General features: G+C 50.9%; 1 protein-coding gene across 1 annotated transcript in view; it reads right to left on the reverse strand.

Annotated features, from left to right (window-relative positions):
* Window positions 1–4,302: 4,302 nt before the first annotated feature.
* Window positions 4,303–17,290, reverse strand: part of LOC132540311 (putative endogenous retrovirus group FC1 Env polyprotein) — a 51,073-nt gene continuing 38,085 nt past the window's right edge. The window contains exon 2 of the mRNA XM_060197106.1: window positions 4,303–5,038. Coding sequence (XP_060053089.1) covers window positions 4,303–5,038 — 736 coding nt within the window. The remainder of the gene's footprint in view (window positions 5,039–17,290) is intronic.

A 17,290-nucleotide genomic window follows, 5' to 3' on the forward strand; every position in this document is an offset into this window, starting at 1 on the left:
CTCAAATGCCTTTAGATAATTAACCTGTTTGCATCATGGAGAATAATTGTCTTGACCTTTATGTATTGCATCAATTCTTGTCATATCAACCCCCTACCATAGAGGCAAGCTGACCTTTAAGAAACCTGTTATTTCTGACATTTGAAAAATGTTCTTTGTCTGAAAGCCTATTTAAACCCAAGCCCACCTTCCAATAAATGAGAGTGTTCCAATTCTCGCTGGTGTCTCTTGCCTATATCGCTGAGTCCTTGAGCTAGTGAGGGAGAACCGGTCATTTACCTTCCTTGCTGAGAGTCACCCCGTGTAAGTGCCAGCAGGTTTGATCCTTATGTGACCCAGGTTCAAGCCTTGCAGGACCCTGGTTCAAGCCTCTCGGGACCTGGGTTAGAGCCTGGTGGTAACCAGGTTCAAGCTACCTGGGTTTGGGGTATGAGCTTAGTGAGACCTGGATATGAGTCTTGCGAGACCCTGGTTCGAGCCTTGAGTGTACCGCGTTCAAGCCTCCCTGTCACAGGACCCAGGTTCAAGACTCGCAAGATCCAGGTTCAAGCCTTGTGGAACCCAGTTCAAGCCAGTCTCACCTGCCCTGGGCTCAGCCCTCCCATGACACAGGTTCAGATCTCCCGGTCACAGGACCTGGGTTTAGCCTCATGGGATCCGGGTTTGAGTCTTGCAGGACCCAGTTCAAGCCTCGCAGGACCCTAGTTCGAGCCTCAGGGGACCTGGGTTCAATCCTCACAGGTCTGGGATTTGAGCTTCTCAGGTCCAGAATTTGAACCAGTGGGACATGGTATGAGTCTCACGAGACCCTGGTTCAAGCCTTGAGAGACCCGGGTTTGAGCACTGCAGGACTCGGGTTCTAGCCTTGTGGGACATGGGTTCAAACCTTGCAGCACCTGGATTCAATCCTCTTGGGACTTGGGTACCAGTTTCATATGCCCTGGGTTAGACCCTCACGTGAACCAGGTTCAAGCCTCCCAGTTACAGGACCTGGGTTCAAGCCTCGTGGGATCAGGGCTTGAGCCTTGCGGGACCCAGTTCAAGCCTCGCGGGACTCAGTTTCAAGCCTTGCAGGACCCAGTATCAAGCCACATAGGACCTGGGTTTGAGCCTTGCCTGACCTGGGTTCAAACCTCGCAGGACCTGGTATCAAGCCTCGAGGGACCCAGGTTCAAGCCTTGTGGGACCTAGGTTCAAGCCTCAAAAGACCCAAGTTTGTGCCTCGCAGGACCCGAGTTCAAGCCTTGTGGGATCCAGGTTTGAGCCTCACAGGATCCAGTATCAAGCCACACAGGAACTGGGAATGAGCCTTGCTTGATCTGGGTTCAAGCCTGGAGGTATCCAAGATTCGAGCCTGGTGTGACCTGCTTAAAACCTTAAGGGACTAGGAGGCCCCACGTGGAACCTAAGGCACCTAAGGGACCCAAGTTCAAGCCTCAAGGGACTTGGAGGCCCCATGTGGGACACAAGGTCCCTAAGGGACCCAGGTTCAAGGCTCGTGAGATGAGGGCTCAAGTCTTGCAGGACTTGGATTCAATCCTTATGGTACCTGGGTTTAAAACTTGCAGTAACCGGTTCAAGCCTCTTTGGACCTGGATACAAGCCTCGAGGGATCTGGGTTCGAACATCACAGGATCTGGGTTCAAGCCTCACGGGACTCAGGTTCCAGCCTCAAGGGATCCAGATGCCCATGAAGCACCCTTGACCCCTAAGGGGCCCGGGTTCAAATCTGGTGGGACTGGGATTCAAGCCTCGAGTTATCTGGGTTTAAGACTTGTGGGAACTGGTTCAGGCCTGCTGGGACCCAGGTTTGAGCCTTGTGAGACCCAGGTTAGAGCCTTGTGGATCGGGGATTTGAGCCTAGCGGTACCTGGGTATGAGTCTTGTGAGATCCTGGTTCGAACCTCTCGAGACCAGGGTTCAAGCATTGCTGCACTCAGATTCTAGCCATGTGAGACCTGGATTCAAGCCTCGTGGGACCCAGTATCAAGTCACGCAGGACCTGGGTTCAGTCCTCATGGGACTCGGGTACCAGTCTCATGTGCCACAGGTTCGAACCTCGAGTGACCCGGGCTCAAGCCTCCCAGTCACAGGAGCCGGGTTCAGGCCTTGAGCAATCTGGGTTTGAGCCTTGCGGGACCCAGTTCCAATCTCATGGGATCTGGGTTTGAGCCTTGTGGGACCTTGTATCAAGCCATGTGGGAACTGGGTATGAGCCTTGCTTGACCCGGGTTCAAGTTTAGCAGGATCTGGGTACAAGCATCTCGGGACCTGGGTTCAAGCCTGGTGGTATCCAGATTCGAGCCTGGGGTGACCCAGTTCAAACCTCAAGGGACTCAGAGGTCCCATGTGGGACCCAAGGCCCCTAAGGGACCCAGGTTCAAAGCTCGTGAGACTTGGATTCATGCCTTCTGGTACCCGGGTGCAAGACTCGCGGGAAACATTCAAGCCTTGTGGGACCCAGGTGCTGGTGCTCACAGGGTGGCCTTGCAACCTGAAGTAGCTGCTGGCTTTCCCATCAAGGACTCAAGGGGTCACAAGATGTAGAAGGAAACAACCAGGAGAAATTCAAGTATGAACTTCTAAATTTATTCTGAGGACAGGCTTATATAGCAAGTAGAACAAAGGACATTTTTCACATGAGGTAATAGTGGTAGGCTTTGAAGGTCAGAATCTTCATGGCAAAAGTTCTAAGGAATGAAGAGAATTGATAGTGGTAAAGGGGAGTTCTTCAGTGATTAGTGGCAAGAGAGAAGCAGTCAGAAAGAGGCCTTGAAGGCAGACAGATAAGATAGAGGAGTTAGACCAATGGTGGAGGAGGTGAAGGGAATAGAAAGAAAGGCCTTTTAGTCAAGGCAGAATGGAGTATGTGTGATCAAAAGCAGGTGAACTATAGTGAACTTTCAAGCAGGCAGCCATTTGGTCTGCAGCAGGGGAATGTGTTAACTGTGAGAGGTTGCAGGTCTTTATGAAGCTTTTGAGACCAACAAGAGGAAACTGCATCAGGAAAGCATTTCCCTCCTAGCTCTATCCCTGAAAGGGAGAGACTGATAAGTGGGGTGTCTTTCCAGACCTCCATCTCAAGGACGGGAGAGTTCCTCTAAGCTCTACCATGCTTTCACAATTAGCCTTACAACTCCTCCTTTTTTCTTTATTTAATGACAGTGTTTATGGATCTATATCAGCAAAAGATGTCATGTCAGTCATAGGGACAGCAGTGTAGGGATGGACAGAAACTTTTTGAACTGTAACATTAATGATATCTTGTATGTGTCTTTTGAGGAATTGAATAAAGCAAGGAGCAATCAGTAAAAGAGCTGCAATAGCCAGTAAAGGGCCCAGAAGAGGTAAAAGCCAAGAGGTCAGAGGGGAGGAAAACCAAGAGTTAGTATTGAAAGAGGAATAAGAGTTTTTGAGGTCAAGGCTGAGTTTGTGCAAAGTATCAACATCTTGTTTCACCAGTCTAGATTTATTTATGAAAAAACAGCATTCTTCTTGGAGTGCCAAACATACGTCACCTTGCTCCTCCAGGAGGTCAAGCATGCACTTGTTCTGGAGTGCCACCTTGGCGAGAGAGTTTATCTGTCTCTGAAGAGATTATAGGCTGTCAGCGGTAAAGTCTATGGATTGTTGAAGTTGGTCCATGAGGAGTCCAGCTGTGTAAAGGGAATGTCCCATAGTTCCACCAGCAAGTCCAATGGAGGGAGTTATTCCAATGCCAACAACCAGGGGAAGAAACACTGCACGTTTGGTCCTTGGGCGGGATGACAGCCAGTGGAATTCTTCTTTTCCATAGAGGGTTAGCTGTGGAACAAGAGAGACTAGGAGACAAGGACCAGGTAGAGAAGAGTTGACATGAAAATATAGTGTGGAATTGCACCAGAACACAGAGGAGGGGGCATAAACATTAAAAGACAAAGTGAGGTTGTTTGAACAGTGGGGAATGTTGGGAGAAAAGGAGGAGGTTAACAGACAAGGGTGAATTCAGGGCTAATAGCTTTTGTATAAAGAGGAATTGAGGTAAGGGGTGGTAGGTCAGCAGAGGGGGAGGAGTTAGGTAGGCTAGCAAGGCTGGTTGGGGTATTATTTACTGGTGTAGCAGCAAGAAGGGGCCTGTCAAGGGAAGTACACAGAAAGCAATTGGAAGCATTAGGAAGAGCAGGGGATTGACCAAGGAGAGAGATAGCATATTGAAGATAATCAGGCCAGGATGAGAGATGAAGGTTAGAGTAGGAGGAGAAGCCAAGAGCTTGAGAGAGAGCTTGTTCTTGTCTGGTTGTTATACTTTTAGTTTGAACTACTCTAGAGGCAGGGACTAACTGTCTGTCGAGAGATGAAAATGTCAGCAGCGGGAGAAATAGAAACAGCACTACAGTAAAGTTTTCCGGTGACTCCTGTAACCCATCTATTGTCCCAAGGGTCATGGATAATGAATTTAAGAGAGCCTATGCCAGAAAAATATTGTCGGCTAGGGTAGTATACTGGCGTGGGGATAGTGTAATAATCATGTTTGATAAAGCCTGAGGGGATTCCATGGATTTTACAAGACCAGTAACAATATCCTCCATAGTAATCAACAGCTGTAAGACAATTGCCTGAATTATCAAAAGGGAAGCAGACATAAGGACATCCAGCCTCAACACAGGGGCTGGTAGCTGCAGATTTAACTGGAATAGTGACAGAAGACTGGCATCCTTTGAGAGAACAGTTTCCAGTCCCGATTATTTTATTTATGTCACCATAAGTTTCCCTTACTTGAAACTGCCAGATGAAGACAGGTGAAGAGGAAGCAGGGGTAGGAAGAGCAGAAAATAGAATGAGGTATGCAGAGAGAGCAATGGGTGAGAGGAGGGCGGTGGGAGGGTTTTGTCCTTGGACTCGTTGAACCAGGTTTTTCAGGTCCTTCCAGGTCTCATTATGTGTACTGGAGGGTGCTCTGTGACAGATCCTGTGTCTCTTGTTCTTCACGGAGAGCCATGCCATCTTCTGGACTATGGCGGACATGGCGTGCAGGGACCCAGATAGGTCATGCAACGTCCTGTGGATACACACAAGCAAAACCTCTTCCCATTGTTAGCAAGGGATCAGGGACCTTCCACAAACCATATAAAGGGTCTTTCTACCTGACTTTTATGGCTGGAAGGGTGGGTGGTGTTTTCCAGTGAGAGATAATAGGTGGACAATTTGAATTATGGAAATACTAAAAAGGTTTAGTGTAGTTAACACTTTAGCCAACTGAATATTGGGGGGATACATTCCCCCCTTTTCTTTATATAATTGTGCCTTAAGGTTTTGATGTGCCCTCTCAACAATGTCTTGTCTTTGAGGGTTATAGGGAATACCTGTAGTGAGTGTAATGTTCTAAAGGGAACAAAAGTCTTTACATTGTTTGTTGACAAAAGTAGTACCATTGTCTATTTTAAGTCAAAGAGGTATGTCTATTACAACAAAACAGGAAAGCATATGGCTTATAAGCTTTTTTTTAGCTTTCTCCAGTCTGGGCTGTGGCCCACATGAATTTAGAACAAGTATCAATTGAGATAAAAACATATTTTTGTTTACCAAATGTGGGTAAGTGGGTGACATCAATCTGCCAGAAGGCATTGGCATTTAAGCCATGGGGGTTAACCCTGACAGTCTGAATAACAGATGTCTTAATTAACTAGCAGTAAAGGAGACAGTAAAGAGCTCTCATTACGGCATGGGAAGAGTTAAAAAATTAAGAGACTTACTGAAGAGGAGGGAAGTATATAAAAAATTTAAGCATATGAATGACTTTAGGAGTCAGCACACACCCATGAGTAAAATATATGAATATTGTTGATAAGTCACATAAGTTGAAATAGGATAATTAACAAGGAAACTTATTTAGTTTAAAATCTTACCATATGAGCAGTTGGTTCTCATGTGAAGACTGGACATAGCTGTAATTTTTTACTTATGAGGAAGAAAACTTGTACTAAGTTAGAAGTTTATTAGAATTGATAACTCAATTATTAGAATTGGCTTAAGTATTTTTTATGGTTTTAGAAGGCCTTTTTAATAAACAAACAGGCATACCTGTTTACCAAAATATACTAGTATATTATAGAAAGTCAATACCTAATATGTTGACATGATAAAATTATTACTATTTCTTTAACATGATTCTAAAACCACTTAAACAATTTAAATACCACATTAAAACTTATTTATTGTTAGGATCTTTACTCATCACAAAGCTATCATGCCCTTGGAGTGGCTATGAGCAAGGGTGTGTATAAAACTTTACTAATAGATTTTAAATTTTAAAACTTTGATATGGCAACTAAAAAGGCTAAAATGAACCTCATAAATGTTTAAATAATCTTTTAATTTTACATCACTTTGTGTACCAATTCTGTAAGCCAGGATCTTCAAACCAAACTTAGTTTAACTATATTTTACTTTAAACTTTAAACAAACTCCATTACTTAGAGAGTTAACACACATTTTAGAACATTTACAGTACCAGACAAATGTCAAATTGTTGTGGATTAATTTCCACGAAACAGTTGACAGGGCATTTTGGGGGCCCTCCAAAATGTCCAGGAACCCTTTTTAGTAAAATATATAGATAAGTTGTATTTTAATTTGGAGATGAAGAACTGTCACATTAAATACTTAGACTTATAGTTTAAATACTTAGTTGTGTTAGCAAGTTAATTTTACTTTCATGTTACCACATAAGAACTGTGTTAGAAACTCTTTTATTTAACTTTATTTGATAAGAATGTAGTTTTAGAGTCACTCATGTTTTTAACCTTGAAATTAATATTTACCAAACTTAAAACACTCATACAAACATGTAGTCTATAGCACAGAAGAGGAGAGAAACTTTCATTATTAGGACATACCATGTAGCCATTTTCATTCACACAGTTTCTAAGAAAAAAAATTTCACATTCATACCAAGCCCTTTTCTCAAGCACTGACCACGGACGTTTCCATGTAGTGTGTCTTTTTGGGAAACCTCAGGAAGGCCAACTACAAATTTTAGGGTACCCTGAATAAGACCCTTCCAAAAATAGGTCGTGCACAAAAATCTAGCCATTCAAACATTCACTAACAACACACAACTGACCAGTCAGAAAAGCACGCTGGAGATCAGAGAAGACATAAATCAGACCAGGTCTTGATAGAAACCAGCAGACCAAACAGAAAAAAAAAAAAAAATCTAGAAAGCAAGTACTTTTAAAAGAAAAGTTAAAACTTTTAAAAGTTTTCTTTTAAAAGTTTAAAAGAAAAGTTAAAACAATTGTTGTTAAAATTTGTAGGCTCCAGCTGGCTGGGATAGCTTCATGGGCGGGTAACAGAGACGACCAGACACACGGCTGGGCAGGGAAGCTGTATTTCTTTATAGGATCAACGATTCATAAACTAAGACAAACTAATCACCAAACAGAACTCTGCTGTCTCTTTGTGGTGGCGCAAGCACTCTCTCCTACTCTCCAACTCTGCAACTCTCCAACTCTCCAACTCTGGAACTCTTCCACTCTCCAACTGTGGAACTCTCTAACACAGGCAGGGTTCCTAGGGGCGGGGCCAAGCGGGCCCGTGAAACTAACTGGACTGATACAATTCTCTTGGCGGGGGAGAACTACCCAATGTAAAGCATACAACAAACAATGACCAATACAGTGAAAATAAAGTTAGCACACAGACTTACACTGGTCACAGCACCTGGATTCAAGCCTCGCGGGATGTGGGTTCAAGCCTCACGGGACACAGTATCAAGCCTTGCAGGCCCTGGGTTTGAGCCTTGCATGAACCAGGTTCAAGCCTTGCAGGACCTGGATTCAAGCCTCACAAGACCCAGGATCAAACCTCAAAAGACCCGAGTTTGAGTCTCGCAGGACCCAATTTCAAGCCTTGCAGGATCCGGGTTTGAGCCTCATGGGACCCAGTATGAAGCCACGCAGGAACTGGGTATTAGCCTTGCTTGACCCAGGTTCAAGCCTCCTAGGACCCGGTTCAAGCCTCTCGGGACCTGGGTTCCAGCCTGGTGGTACCCGGATTCAAGACTAGTATGACTCAGTTCAAGCCTCGAGGGACTTGGAGGCCCCACATGGGACCCAAGGCCCCTAAGGGAGCCAGATTCAGGATTCAAGGGACTCGGAGGCCCCATGTGGGATCCAAACCCCTAAGGGATCCAGGTTCAAGGCTGGTGAGACGAGGGCTCAGTTCTCTGGGGACTCTGGGTTTAAGACTCCCAGGAACCAGTTCAAGCCTCATGGGACCCAGGTTCGAGCCTCGCGGAACACAGTATCAAGCCATGCTGGACCTGGGTTTGAGCCTTCATTGATCCAGGTTCAAGCCTCACAGGACCTGGGTTCAAGCTACAAGTGACCCATGTTCAAGCCCCGTGGGACCTGGGTTTAAGCCTCTCAAAACCCGGGTTCAATCCTCAAAAGACCCACGGTTGAGCCTTGTAGGACCCGAGTTCAATCTTTGCAGGACCCGTGTTCGAGCCTTGCAGAACTCAGTTCAAGCCTTGTAGTACCCAGGTTTGAGCCTCATGGGGCCCAGTATCAAGCCATGTGGGACCTGTGTTTGAGCCTTGTGTGACCCGTGTTCAAGCCTCTCGGGCTCTGGGCTAAAGCCTCAAGGGATTTAGAGGCCCCACATAGGACTCAAGGTCCCTGAAGGACCAAGGCTCAAGACTCAAGGGACTCTGAGGCCCCATGTGGGACCCACAGCCCCTGAGGGACCCAGGTTCAAGGCTCGAGAGATGAGGACTCAAGTCTCGCAGGACTTGGATTCAAGCCTTGAGGGTCCTGGGTGCAAGACTAGTGGAAACTGGTCAAGCCTTGTGGGACCCAGGTTTGAGCCTCGAGAGACCAGGGTTCGAGCATTGTGGGACCCGGGTTCGAGCGTCCCGGTGACAGGACCTGGGTTCAAGCCTGGCAGTACCCAGGTTCGAGCCTCACGGGACCCAGTATCAAGCTACACGGGAACTGGGTATGAGCCTTGCTTGACCCGGATTCAAGCGTCTCGGGACCCAGTATCAAGCTATGAGGGACCTGGGTTTGAGCCTTACATGACCCGGGTTCAAGCCTCACAGGACCTCACAGGACCTGGGTTCAAGCCTTAAGGGACCCAGGTTCAAGCCTCAAGGGACCCAGGTCCAAGCCTTGTGAGACCAGGGTACAAGCCTTGAAAGACCCGGGTTTAAACCTCAAGTGTGAGCCTCACAGGACCCGAGTTTAAGCCTCGTCGGGTCCGGGTTTGAGCCTTGCCTCACCCAGTTCGAGCCTCACGGGACCCAGTTTTGAGTTTTGTGGAATCCAGTGTCAAGCCACGCGGGACCTAGGTTTGAGCCTTGCGTGACCTGGGTTCAAGCCTCACAGGACCTGGTTTTAAGCCTCAAGGCACTCAGGCTCAAGCCTCGTGGGATTGAGTTCGAGCCTGGCGGGACACAGTTCAAGCCTCGCGGGAACTGGGTATGAGCCTTGCTTGACCTGGGTTCAAGCCTCGCAGGACCTGGGTTCTAGCCTCTCAGGACCTGGGTTCGAGCCTGGCCGTACCCAGATTCGAGCCTAACGTGACCTGGTTCAAGCCTCAAGTGACTCAGAGGCCCCATGTGGGGCCCAAGTCCCCTAAGGGACCTAGGTTCAAGGCTCTCGAGATGAGGGCTCAAGTCTCGCTGGACTTGGATTCAAGCCTTGTGGTACTGGGTTTAAGTCTTAAGGGAATTGGTTCAAGCCTAGTTGTACCCCGGTATGAGCCTCGAGGGGTCTGGATTCGAGCCTCACACGATCCGGGTTCGAGCCTCGTGGGACCCAGATTCAAGCCTCAAGGGACCCAGATGCCCCATGCAGCACCTGTGACCCCTAAGGGACCCGGGTTCAAGTCTGGCACAAGTGGGATTAAAGCCTCAAGGTACCTGGGTTTAAGACTCGTGGGAACCGGTTCAAGTCTGCTGTGACCCAGGTTTGAGCCTTGCTAGACCCAGGTTAGAGCCCTGTGGGCCCGGGATTTGAGCCTAGCAGGACCCAGTATGAGTCTCAAGAGACCCTGGTACGAGCCTCTGTGAGACCTGGGCTCGAGCATTGCAGGAGCCAGATTCTAGCTCGTGGGACCCAGGTTCGAGCCTTCCAGGTCACAGGATCGGGTTTTACAGCACCCAGGTTCAATCCTCATGCGTCACGGGTACCCGTTTCACATCCCCAGGGTTAGAACCTCAAGTGACGTGGTTCAAGCCTCCTGGTCATAGGACCTGGGTTCAATCTTTGTATGTTCTGAGTTCAAGCCTAGTGGGACCCACTTCAAGCCTCAAGGGATCAAGGTTCAAGACTCGCTGGACCCAGTATCAAGCCACGAGGGACCTGGGTTTGAGCCATGCATGACCCGAGTTTAAGCCTTGCAGGACCTGGGTTCAAGACTTGAGGGACCCAGGCTCAAGCCTCGTGGGACCTGGGTTCAAGCCTCGCAAGATCTGAGTTCAAGCCTCAAAAGACCCATGTTTGAGCCTCACAGGACCCGAGTTCAAGCCTCATAGGAGCCGGGTTCGAGTCTTGCCTCACCCAGTTAAAGTCTCATGGGACCTGGGTTTGAGCCTCTCGGGACACATTATCACACCATGCGGGAACTGGGTTTGAGCCTTGCTTGACCTGGGTTCAAGCCTGGGGTGACCCAGTTCAACCCTCAAGGGACTCGGAGGCCCCATATGGGACCCAAGGCCCCTAAGGGACCCAGTTTCAAGGCTCACGAGTCAAGGGCACGTTTTGGGGAGCTTGGATTCAAGCCTTGCATTACTCGGGTGCAAAACATGTGGGAACTGGTTCATGCCTTGTGGGACCCAGGTATGAGCATTGAGGGATCTGTGTTTGAGCATCGCAGGACCCAGGTTTGAGTCTCGCGGGACCTGGGTTTGAGCCTTGCGGGACCCAGATTCTAGCCTCAAGGGACTTGGAGGCCCCATGCAGGACCTGTGGTCCCTTATGGGACCTGGGTTCAAGTCTCGAGGGACTGGATTCAAACCTTGAGGTACCCAGGTTTAAGACTCCTGTGAACTGGTTCAAGCCTGCTGTGACCCAGGTTTGAGCCTCACAGGACCCGGTATGAGTCTCTCGAGACCCTGGTTTGAGCCTCGCAAGACCTCGCCAGACTCTGGTTCAAGCCTCGAGACCCTGGTTCAAGCATCGCAGGACCTAAATTCTAGCCTTGTGGGACCCAGGGTCAAGTCTTTCAGGACACAGGTTTGAGCCTCGAGGCACCTGGATTCAATCAATCCTTGTGGGACTCAGTTACCAGTCTCATGTGCCCCGTGTTCGAACCTCGCGTGACCCAAGCCTCCTGGTCAAGCCTCCTGGTCACAGGACCTGGCTTCAAGCCTTGTGGGATCTGGGTTCGAGCCTAGTGGGACCCACTTCAAGCCTCAAGGGATCCAGGTTCAAGACTCGCTGGACCCAGTATCAAGCCATGAGGGACCTGGGTTTGAGCCATGCATGACCCGAGTTCAAGCCTTGCAGGACCTGAGTTCAAGACTTGAGGGACCCAGGCTCAAGCCTCGTGGGACCCGGGTTCAAGCCTCGCAAGACCTGAGTTCAAGCCTCAAAAGACCCAAGTTTAAGCCTTGCAGGACAAGAGTTCAAGTTTCACTGGATCTGGCTTCGAGCCTTGCCTCACCCAGTTGAAGTCTTGCAGGACCTGGGTTAGAGCCTCAAGGGAACCAGTATCAAGACACACGGGAACTGGGTTTGAGCCTTGCTTGACCAGGGTTCAAGCCTCACAGGACCTGGGTTCAAGCCTCTTGGGACCTGGGTTCGAGCTTTTTTACCCAGGTTCGAGTTACATGGGACCCGGGTTCAAGCCTCAAGGTACTTGGAGGCCCCACATGAGACCCAAGGCCCCTAAGGGACTCATATTAAAGCCTTAAGGGACTGGGAGGCTCAATGTGGGACCCAAGGCCCCTAAAGGACCCAGGTACAAGGCTTGCGAGACGAGGGCTCAAGTATCATGGGACTTGAATTTAAGCCTTGCGGTACATGGGTTTAAGACTCACAGGAACTAGTTCAAGCCTCGTGGGACCCCTGTTCGAGCCTCGAGGAACTCAGGTTCAAGCCTCATGGACCTGGGTTTGAGTTTTGCGTGACTCATATTCAAGCCTCAAGGGACCCACTGGCTCCATGGAGGACACGTGGCTCCTAAGGGACCCAGGTTCAAGTCTAATGGTACTTGGATTCAAGCCTTGAGGTACCTGGGTTTAAGACTCACGGGAACTGGTTCAAGCCTTGCGGGACCTGGGTTCGAGCCTCTCAGGTCCAGGATTTGAGCCAGAGGGATCTGGGTGTGAGTCTTGAGGGACCCTCGTTCGATCCTCGCCAGACCCAGGTTCGATCATCGCAGGACCTGGGTTCTAGGCTCATGGGACCCGGGCTTGAGTCTTTCAGGACACGGTTTGAACCTCGCGGAACCTGGGTTCAAACCTTGTGGGACTCGGGTACCAGTTTCACGTGCCCCAGGCTCGACCATTGCGTGACATGGGTTCAAGCTTCCCAGTCACAGGAGCTGGGTTCAGGCCTCGCAGGATCTGCATTTGAGGCTTGCGGGACCCAGTTCAAGCCTCACAGGACCCAGTTCGAGCCTTGCGGGACCCAGTATCAAGCCATGCTTGGGACCTGAGTTTGAGCCATGTGTGACCCGGGTTAAAGCCTCACAGGATCTGGTATCAAGCCTCGAGGGACCCAGGTTCAAGCTTCATGTGGGACCTGGGTTCAAGCCTCACAGGACCCGAGTTCAAGCCTCACGGGATCCAGGTTTGAGCCTCGTGGGACCCGGGTTCAAGCCTCTCAGGACCTGGGTTTGAGCCTGGCTGTACCTGGATTCGAGCCTAGTGTGACCAGGTTCAAGCCTCAAGGGACTTGGAGGTCCTACATGGGACCCAAGGCTCCTAAGGGACCCAGGTTCAAGCCTTGAGGGACTCAGAGGCCCCAATGTGGGATTCAAGGCCCCTAAGGGACCTGAGTTCAAGTCTCGTAGGACTGAGATTCAAGCCTTGAGGTACCCAGGTTTAAGACTTGTGGGAACCAGTTCCAGCCTGGCGAGACCCAGGTTAGAGTCTTGCGGGTTCGGGATTTGAGCCTAGCTGGGCCCGGGTATGAGTCTCTCGAGATCTTGGTTCGAGCTTCACCAGATCCGTGTTCAAGCATCGCAGGACTTAGATTCTAGCCTCGTGGGACGCAGGCTCGAGTCTTTCAGGACACAGGTTCGAGCCTCACGGCACCTGGATTCAATCCTTGTGGGACTCGGTTACCAGTCTCATGTGCCCATGTTCGAACCTCACGTGACCCAGGTTCAAGCCTCCTGGTCACAGGACCTGGGTTCAAGCTTTGCGGGATCTGAGTTTGAGCCTAGCAGGACCCATGTTTAAGCCTCAAAAGTCCCAAGACTGAGCCTCACAGGACCTGAGTTCAAGCTTTGCGGCATCCAGGTTTGAGCCTTGCCTCACCCAGTACAGGTCTCGTGGGACCCAGGTTTGAGCCTCATGGGACACTGGTTCAAGCCTTGGAAGATCTGGGTTCAAGCCTTGCCAGTCCTGGGTTCGACCCTTGCGTGACCCGGGTACCAGTCTCACGTGTCCTGGGTTCGACCCTTATGTGACCCTGGTTCAAGCCTCCTGGTCACAGGACCTGGGTTCAAGCCTTATGGGATCCTGGGTTGGAGCCTTATGGGACCCAGTTCAAGGCTGTTGGGACCCAAGTCGAGCCTTGCCACCCAGTATCAAGCCACGCAGGACCTGGGTTTGAACCTTGCATGTACCTGGTTCAAGCCTCGCAGGACCTGGGTACAAGCCTTGTGGGACCTGGATTCAAGCACAGGAAGACCCGGGTTCAAGTCTTTAAAGACCAAGTTTGAGCCTCGCAGGACCCGAGTTCAAGCTTTGTGGGATCAAACCTCCTGGGATCTGGGTTCGAGCCTTGCTGGACCCAGTTCAAGCCTAGCGAGACCCTGGTTCAAGCCTTGGGGAACCTGGATTTGAGCTTCACAGGTCCAGGCTTTGAGCCTTGTGGGACCCAGGTATGAGTCTCGCGAGACCCTGGTTTGAGCCTCACGAGTCCTGGGTTCGATCCCCGCATGACTTGGGTACCAATCTCATGTGACCCGGGTTCAAGCCTTCTGGTCATAGGACCCAGGTTCAAGCCTCACGGGACCCGGGTTCAAACCTCAAGGGACTTGGAGTCCCCACTTGGGACCCAAGGCACCAAAGGGACCCATGTTCAAACCTCAAGGGACTTGGAGTCTCCATGTGGGGCCCAAGGCCCCTAAGGGACCCAGGTTCAAGGCTCATGGGATGAGTGCTCAAGTCTCGCAGGACTTGGATTCAAACCTTGCGGTACCCAGAACTAACACTCTCGGGAACTGGTTCAAGCCTCATGGGACCCGGGTTTAAGCCTTGAGGGACCCAGGTTCGAGCTCTTGGGACCCAGGTTCAAGCCTCAAGCGACCTGGAGGCCCCATGCAGGACCCGTGGCCCCTAAAGGACCTGTGTTCAAGTCTTGTGGGACTCCGATTCAAGCCTCAAGGTAACCAGGTTTAAGTCTCATGGGAACTGGTTCAAGCCTCATGTGATCTGGGTGTGAGTGTTGCGGGACCTGGGTTTGAGCCTTGTGGATCAGGGAGCCTAGCAGGACCCTTGTTCTAGCTTCGTGGGACCCAGGCTTGAGTCTTTCGGGACACAGGTTCAAGCCTCAGGGGACCTGGGTTCAATCCTCGGGGCACTTGAGTACCAGTCTCATGTGCCCAGGGTGCGACCCTCTTGTGATCCAGGTTCTAACTTCCAAGTCACAGGACCCAGGATCAAGCCTCACAGATCCAGGTTGAAGCCTTGCAGGACCCTGTTCAAGCCTTGCAGGACCCTGGTTCAATCCTTGGGGGACCAGAGTTCGAGCCTGGCGGGTTCATGGTTTGAGCCTTGTGGGACCCAGGTATAAGTCTCGTGATATCCGGTTCGAACCTCGCGAGACCTGGGTTCAACCCTCATGTGACTGGGGTACCAGACTCACATTCCCGGGGTTTGACCCTCGAGTGAACCGGCTTCAAGTCTCCTGGTCACAGGACCTGGGTTCAAGCCTCACGGGATCCAGGTTTGAGCCTTGCAGGACCCAGTTCAAGCTGCATGGGACCTGGGTTCATACCTTGTGGGACCCATTATCAAGCCACGCGGACCTGGGTTTGAGCCTTGCGTGACCTGGGTTCAAGGCTCACAGGACCTGGGTTCAAGCCTCATGGGACTTGGGTTCAAGCCTCTCAAGACCCAGGTTCAAACCTCAAAAGACCCAAGTTTGAGCCTCATAGGACCTGAGTTCAAGCCATGTGTGTTCCCTTCTCCTACTTAAATGCTGCCTTCCGTACAATAAAGGAGATCATTTGTGATTAAAATGGTCTCCTAGTCCTTTTCTGCTGTTAGCCACTAAAGTTAATACAAGGGGCCAGTAACAAGGCTTACCTCTGCTGTGAGAACCCCCACGCTAGTACCAGCACTTGAGAGACCCAGGTTCAAGCTCGTGGGACCCAGGTTCAAGCCACAAGGGACCTGGAGGCCCCATTCAGGACCCGTGGCCCCTAAGGGATCTGTGTTCAAGTCTCATGGGACTCACATTAAAGCCTCGAGGTACTGGGTTTAAGACTTGTGGGGACCAGTTCAAGCCTTGTGGGATGCTGGTTTGAGTCTTGCAGGACCTGGGTTTTTAGCCTTGTGGATCGGGGATTTGAGGCTAGCAGGACCTGAGTTCTAGACTCACAGGACCCATGCTTGATTCTTTCAAGACACAGATTCCAGCCTTGGGGCCCCCAGGTTCAATCCTCAGGGGACTCGGGTACCAGTCTCTCATTCCCTGGGTTCGACCCTTGTGTGATCCGGGTTCTATCCCCCACGTCACAAGACCCGGGTTCAAGCCTCGTGGGATCCGGGTTTGAGCCTTGTGGATCTGGAGTCAAGTCTCGTGGGACCCAACTTGAGTTTGGCGGGACCAGGGTTCAAGCCTTGAGGGACCTGGGTTCAGGCCTTGTGGGACTCGGGTTTGAGCCTCACAGGGCCCAGGGTTGTGTCTCGCAAGACCTGATTTGAGCTTGGTGGGACCCATGTTTGAGCCTTGAGGGACCCAGGTTCAAGCCTCAAGGGGCCAGGGTTCCCGCAAGTCTTGAACCCACGTCCCAAGAGTCTGAAACCTGGTCCTGTGAGGTTTGAACCCGGGTCCTGTGAGGGCTGAACAGGGGTCCCGCGAGTCTTGAAACCGGGCCCCATGTGGCTCGAACTGGGGTCATGCAAGGCTCAAACTCGGGTTCGGAGAGGTTTGAAACTGTCCCACGTGGCTCGAACCTGGGTCCTGGGAGTCTTGAACCTGATTCCCACGAGTCTTGAACCCGGGTTCCAGAGTCTCAACCCAGGTCCTGCAGGCTCGAACCCGGGCCCATGAGTCTCGAATCTGGTCACGCAAGGCATGAATTCTGGCCCCACTAGGCTCAAACCTGGTTCCCATATGGCTCGAACTCGGGTCCCATGAGTGTTGAACTTGGTTTCCATGAGTCTTGAACCTGGGTCTCACGAGTGCTGAACCCGAGTCCCAAGAGTCTGGTCCCATGAGGCTTGAACTCGGGTCCTGTGAGGGCTGAACAGGGGTCCCGCAAGGCTTGAAACTGGGCCCCGCGTGGCTAAAATCAGGGTCATGCAAGGCTCAAACTCGGGTTCTGAGAGGTTTGAAACAGTGTTCCGTGTAGCTCAAACCCAGGTCCCAGGAGTCTTGAACCAGGGTCTTGCGAGACTTCAACCCAAGTTCAGGTCTGAACCCGGATCCTGCAAGGCTCGAACCTGGGCCCCTTGAGTCTCGAATCGAGTCACAAGAGGCACGAACCCTGGCCTCACTAGGCTCAAACCCGGTTCCTGTGTGTATCGAACTTGGGTACGCTGAGTCTTGAACCCAGGTCCCGTGAGTCCTGCACCAGGGTTTCAAGAGTCTGAAACCGGGTCCCACAAGGCTGGAACATGGGTCCCGCGAATCTTGAACCCCAGTCCCTCGAGGCTTGAACTTGGGTCCCTCATGTCCTGAACCCGGGCTCAGCATGGCTCGAACCTGGGTCACACAAGGCTCAAACCTGCTTCCTGCATGGCTCGAACTCAGGTCTCATGAGTCTGAACGCAGGTCCCTCAAGTCTTGCACCTGGGTTTCAAGAGTCTGAACGCGGTCCGCAAGGCTTGAACATGGGTCCTGTAAACCTTGAAACCCGTCCCGCCAGGCTTGAACGTGGGTCCCTCATGTCCTGAACCCGG

The sequence above is a fragment of the Erinaceus europaeus genome, chromosome 9 (assembly GCF_950295315.1).
Source record: "Erinaceus europaeus chromosome 9, mEriEur2.1, whole genome shotgun sequence".
Taxonomy (NCBI): Eukaryota; Metazoa; Chordata; class Mammalia; order Eulipotyphla; family Erinaceidae; genus Erinaceus; species Erinaceus europaeus.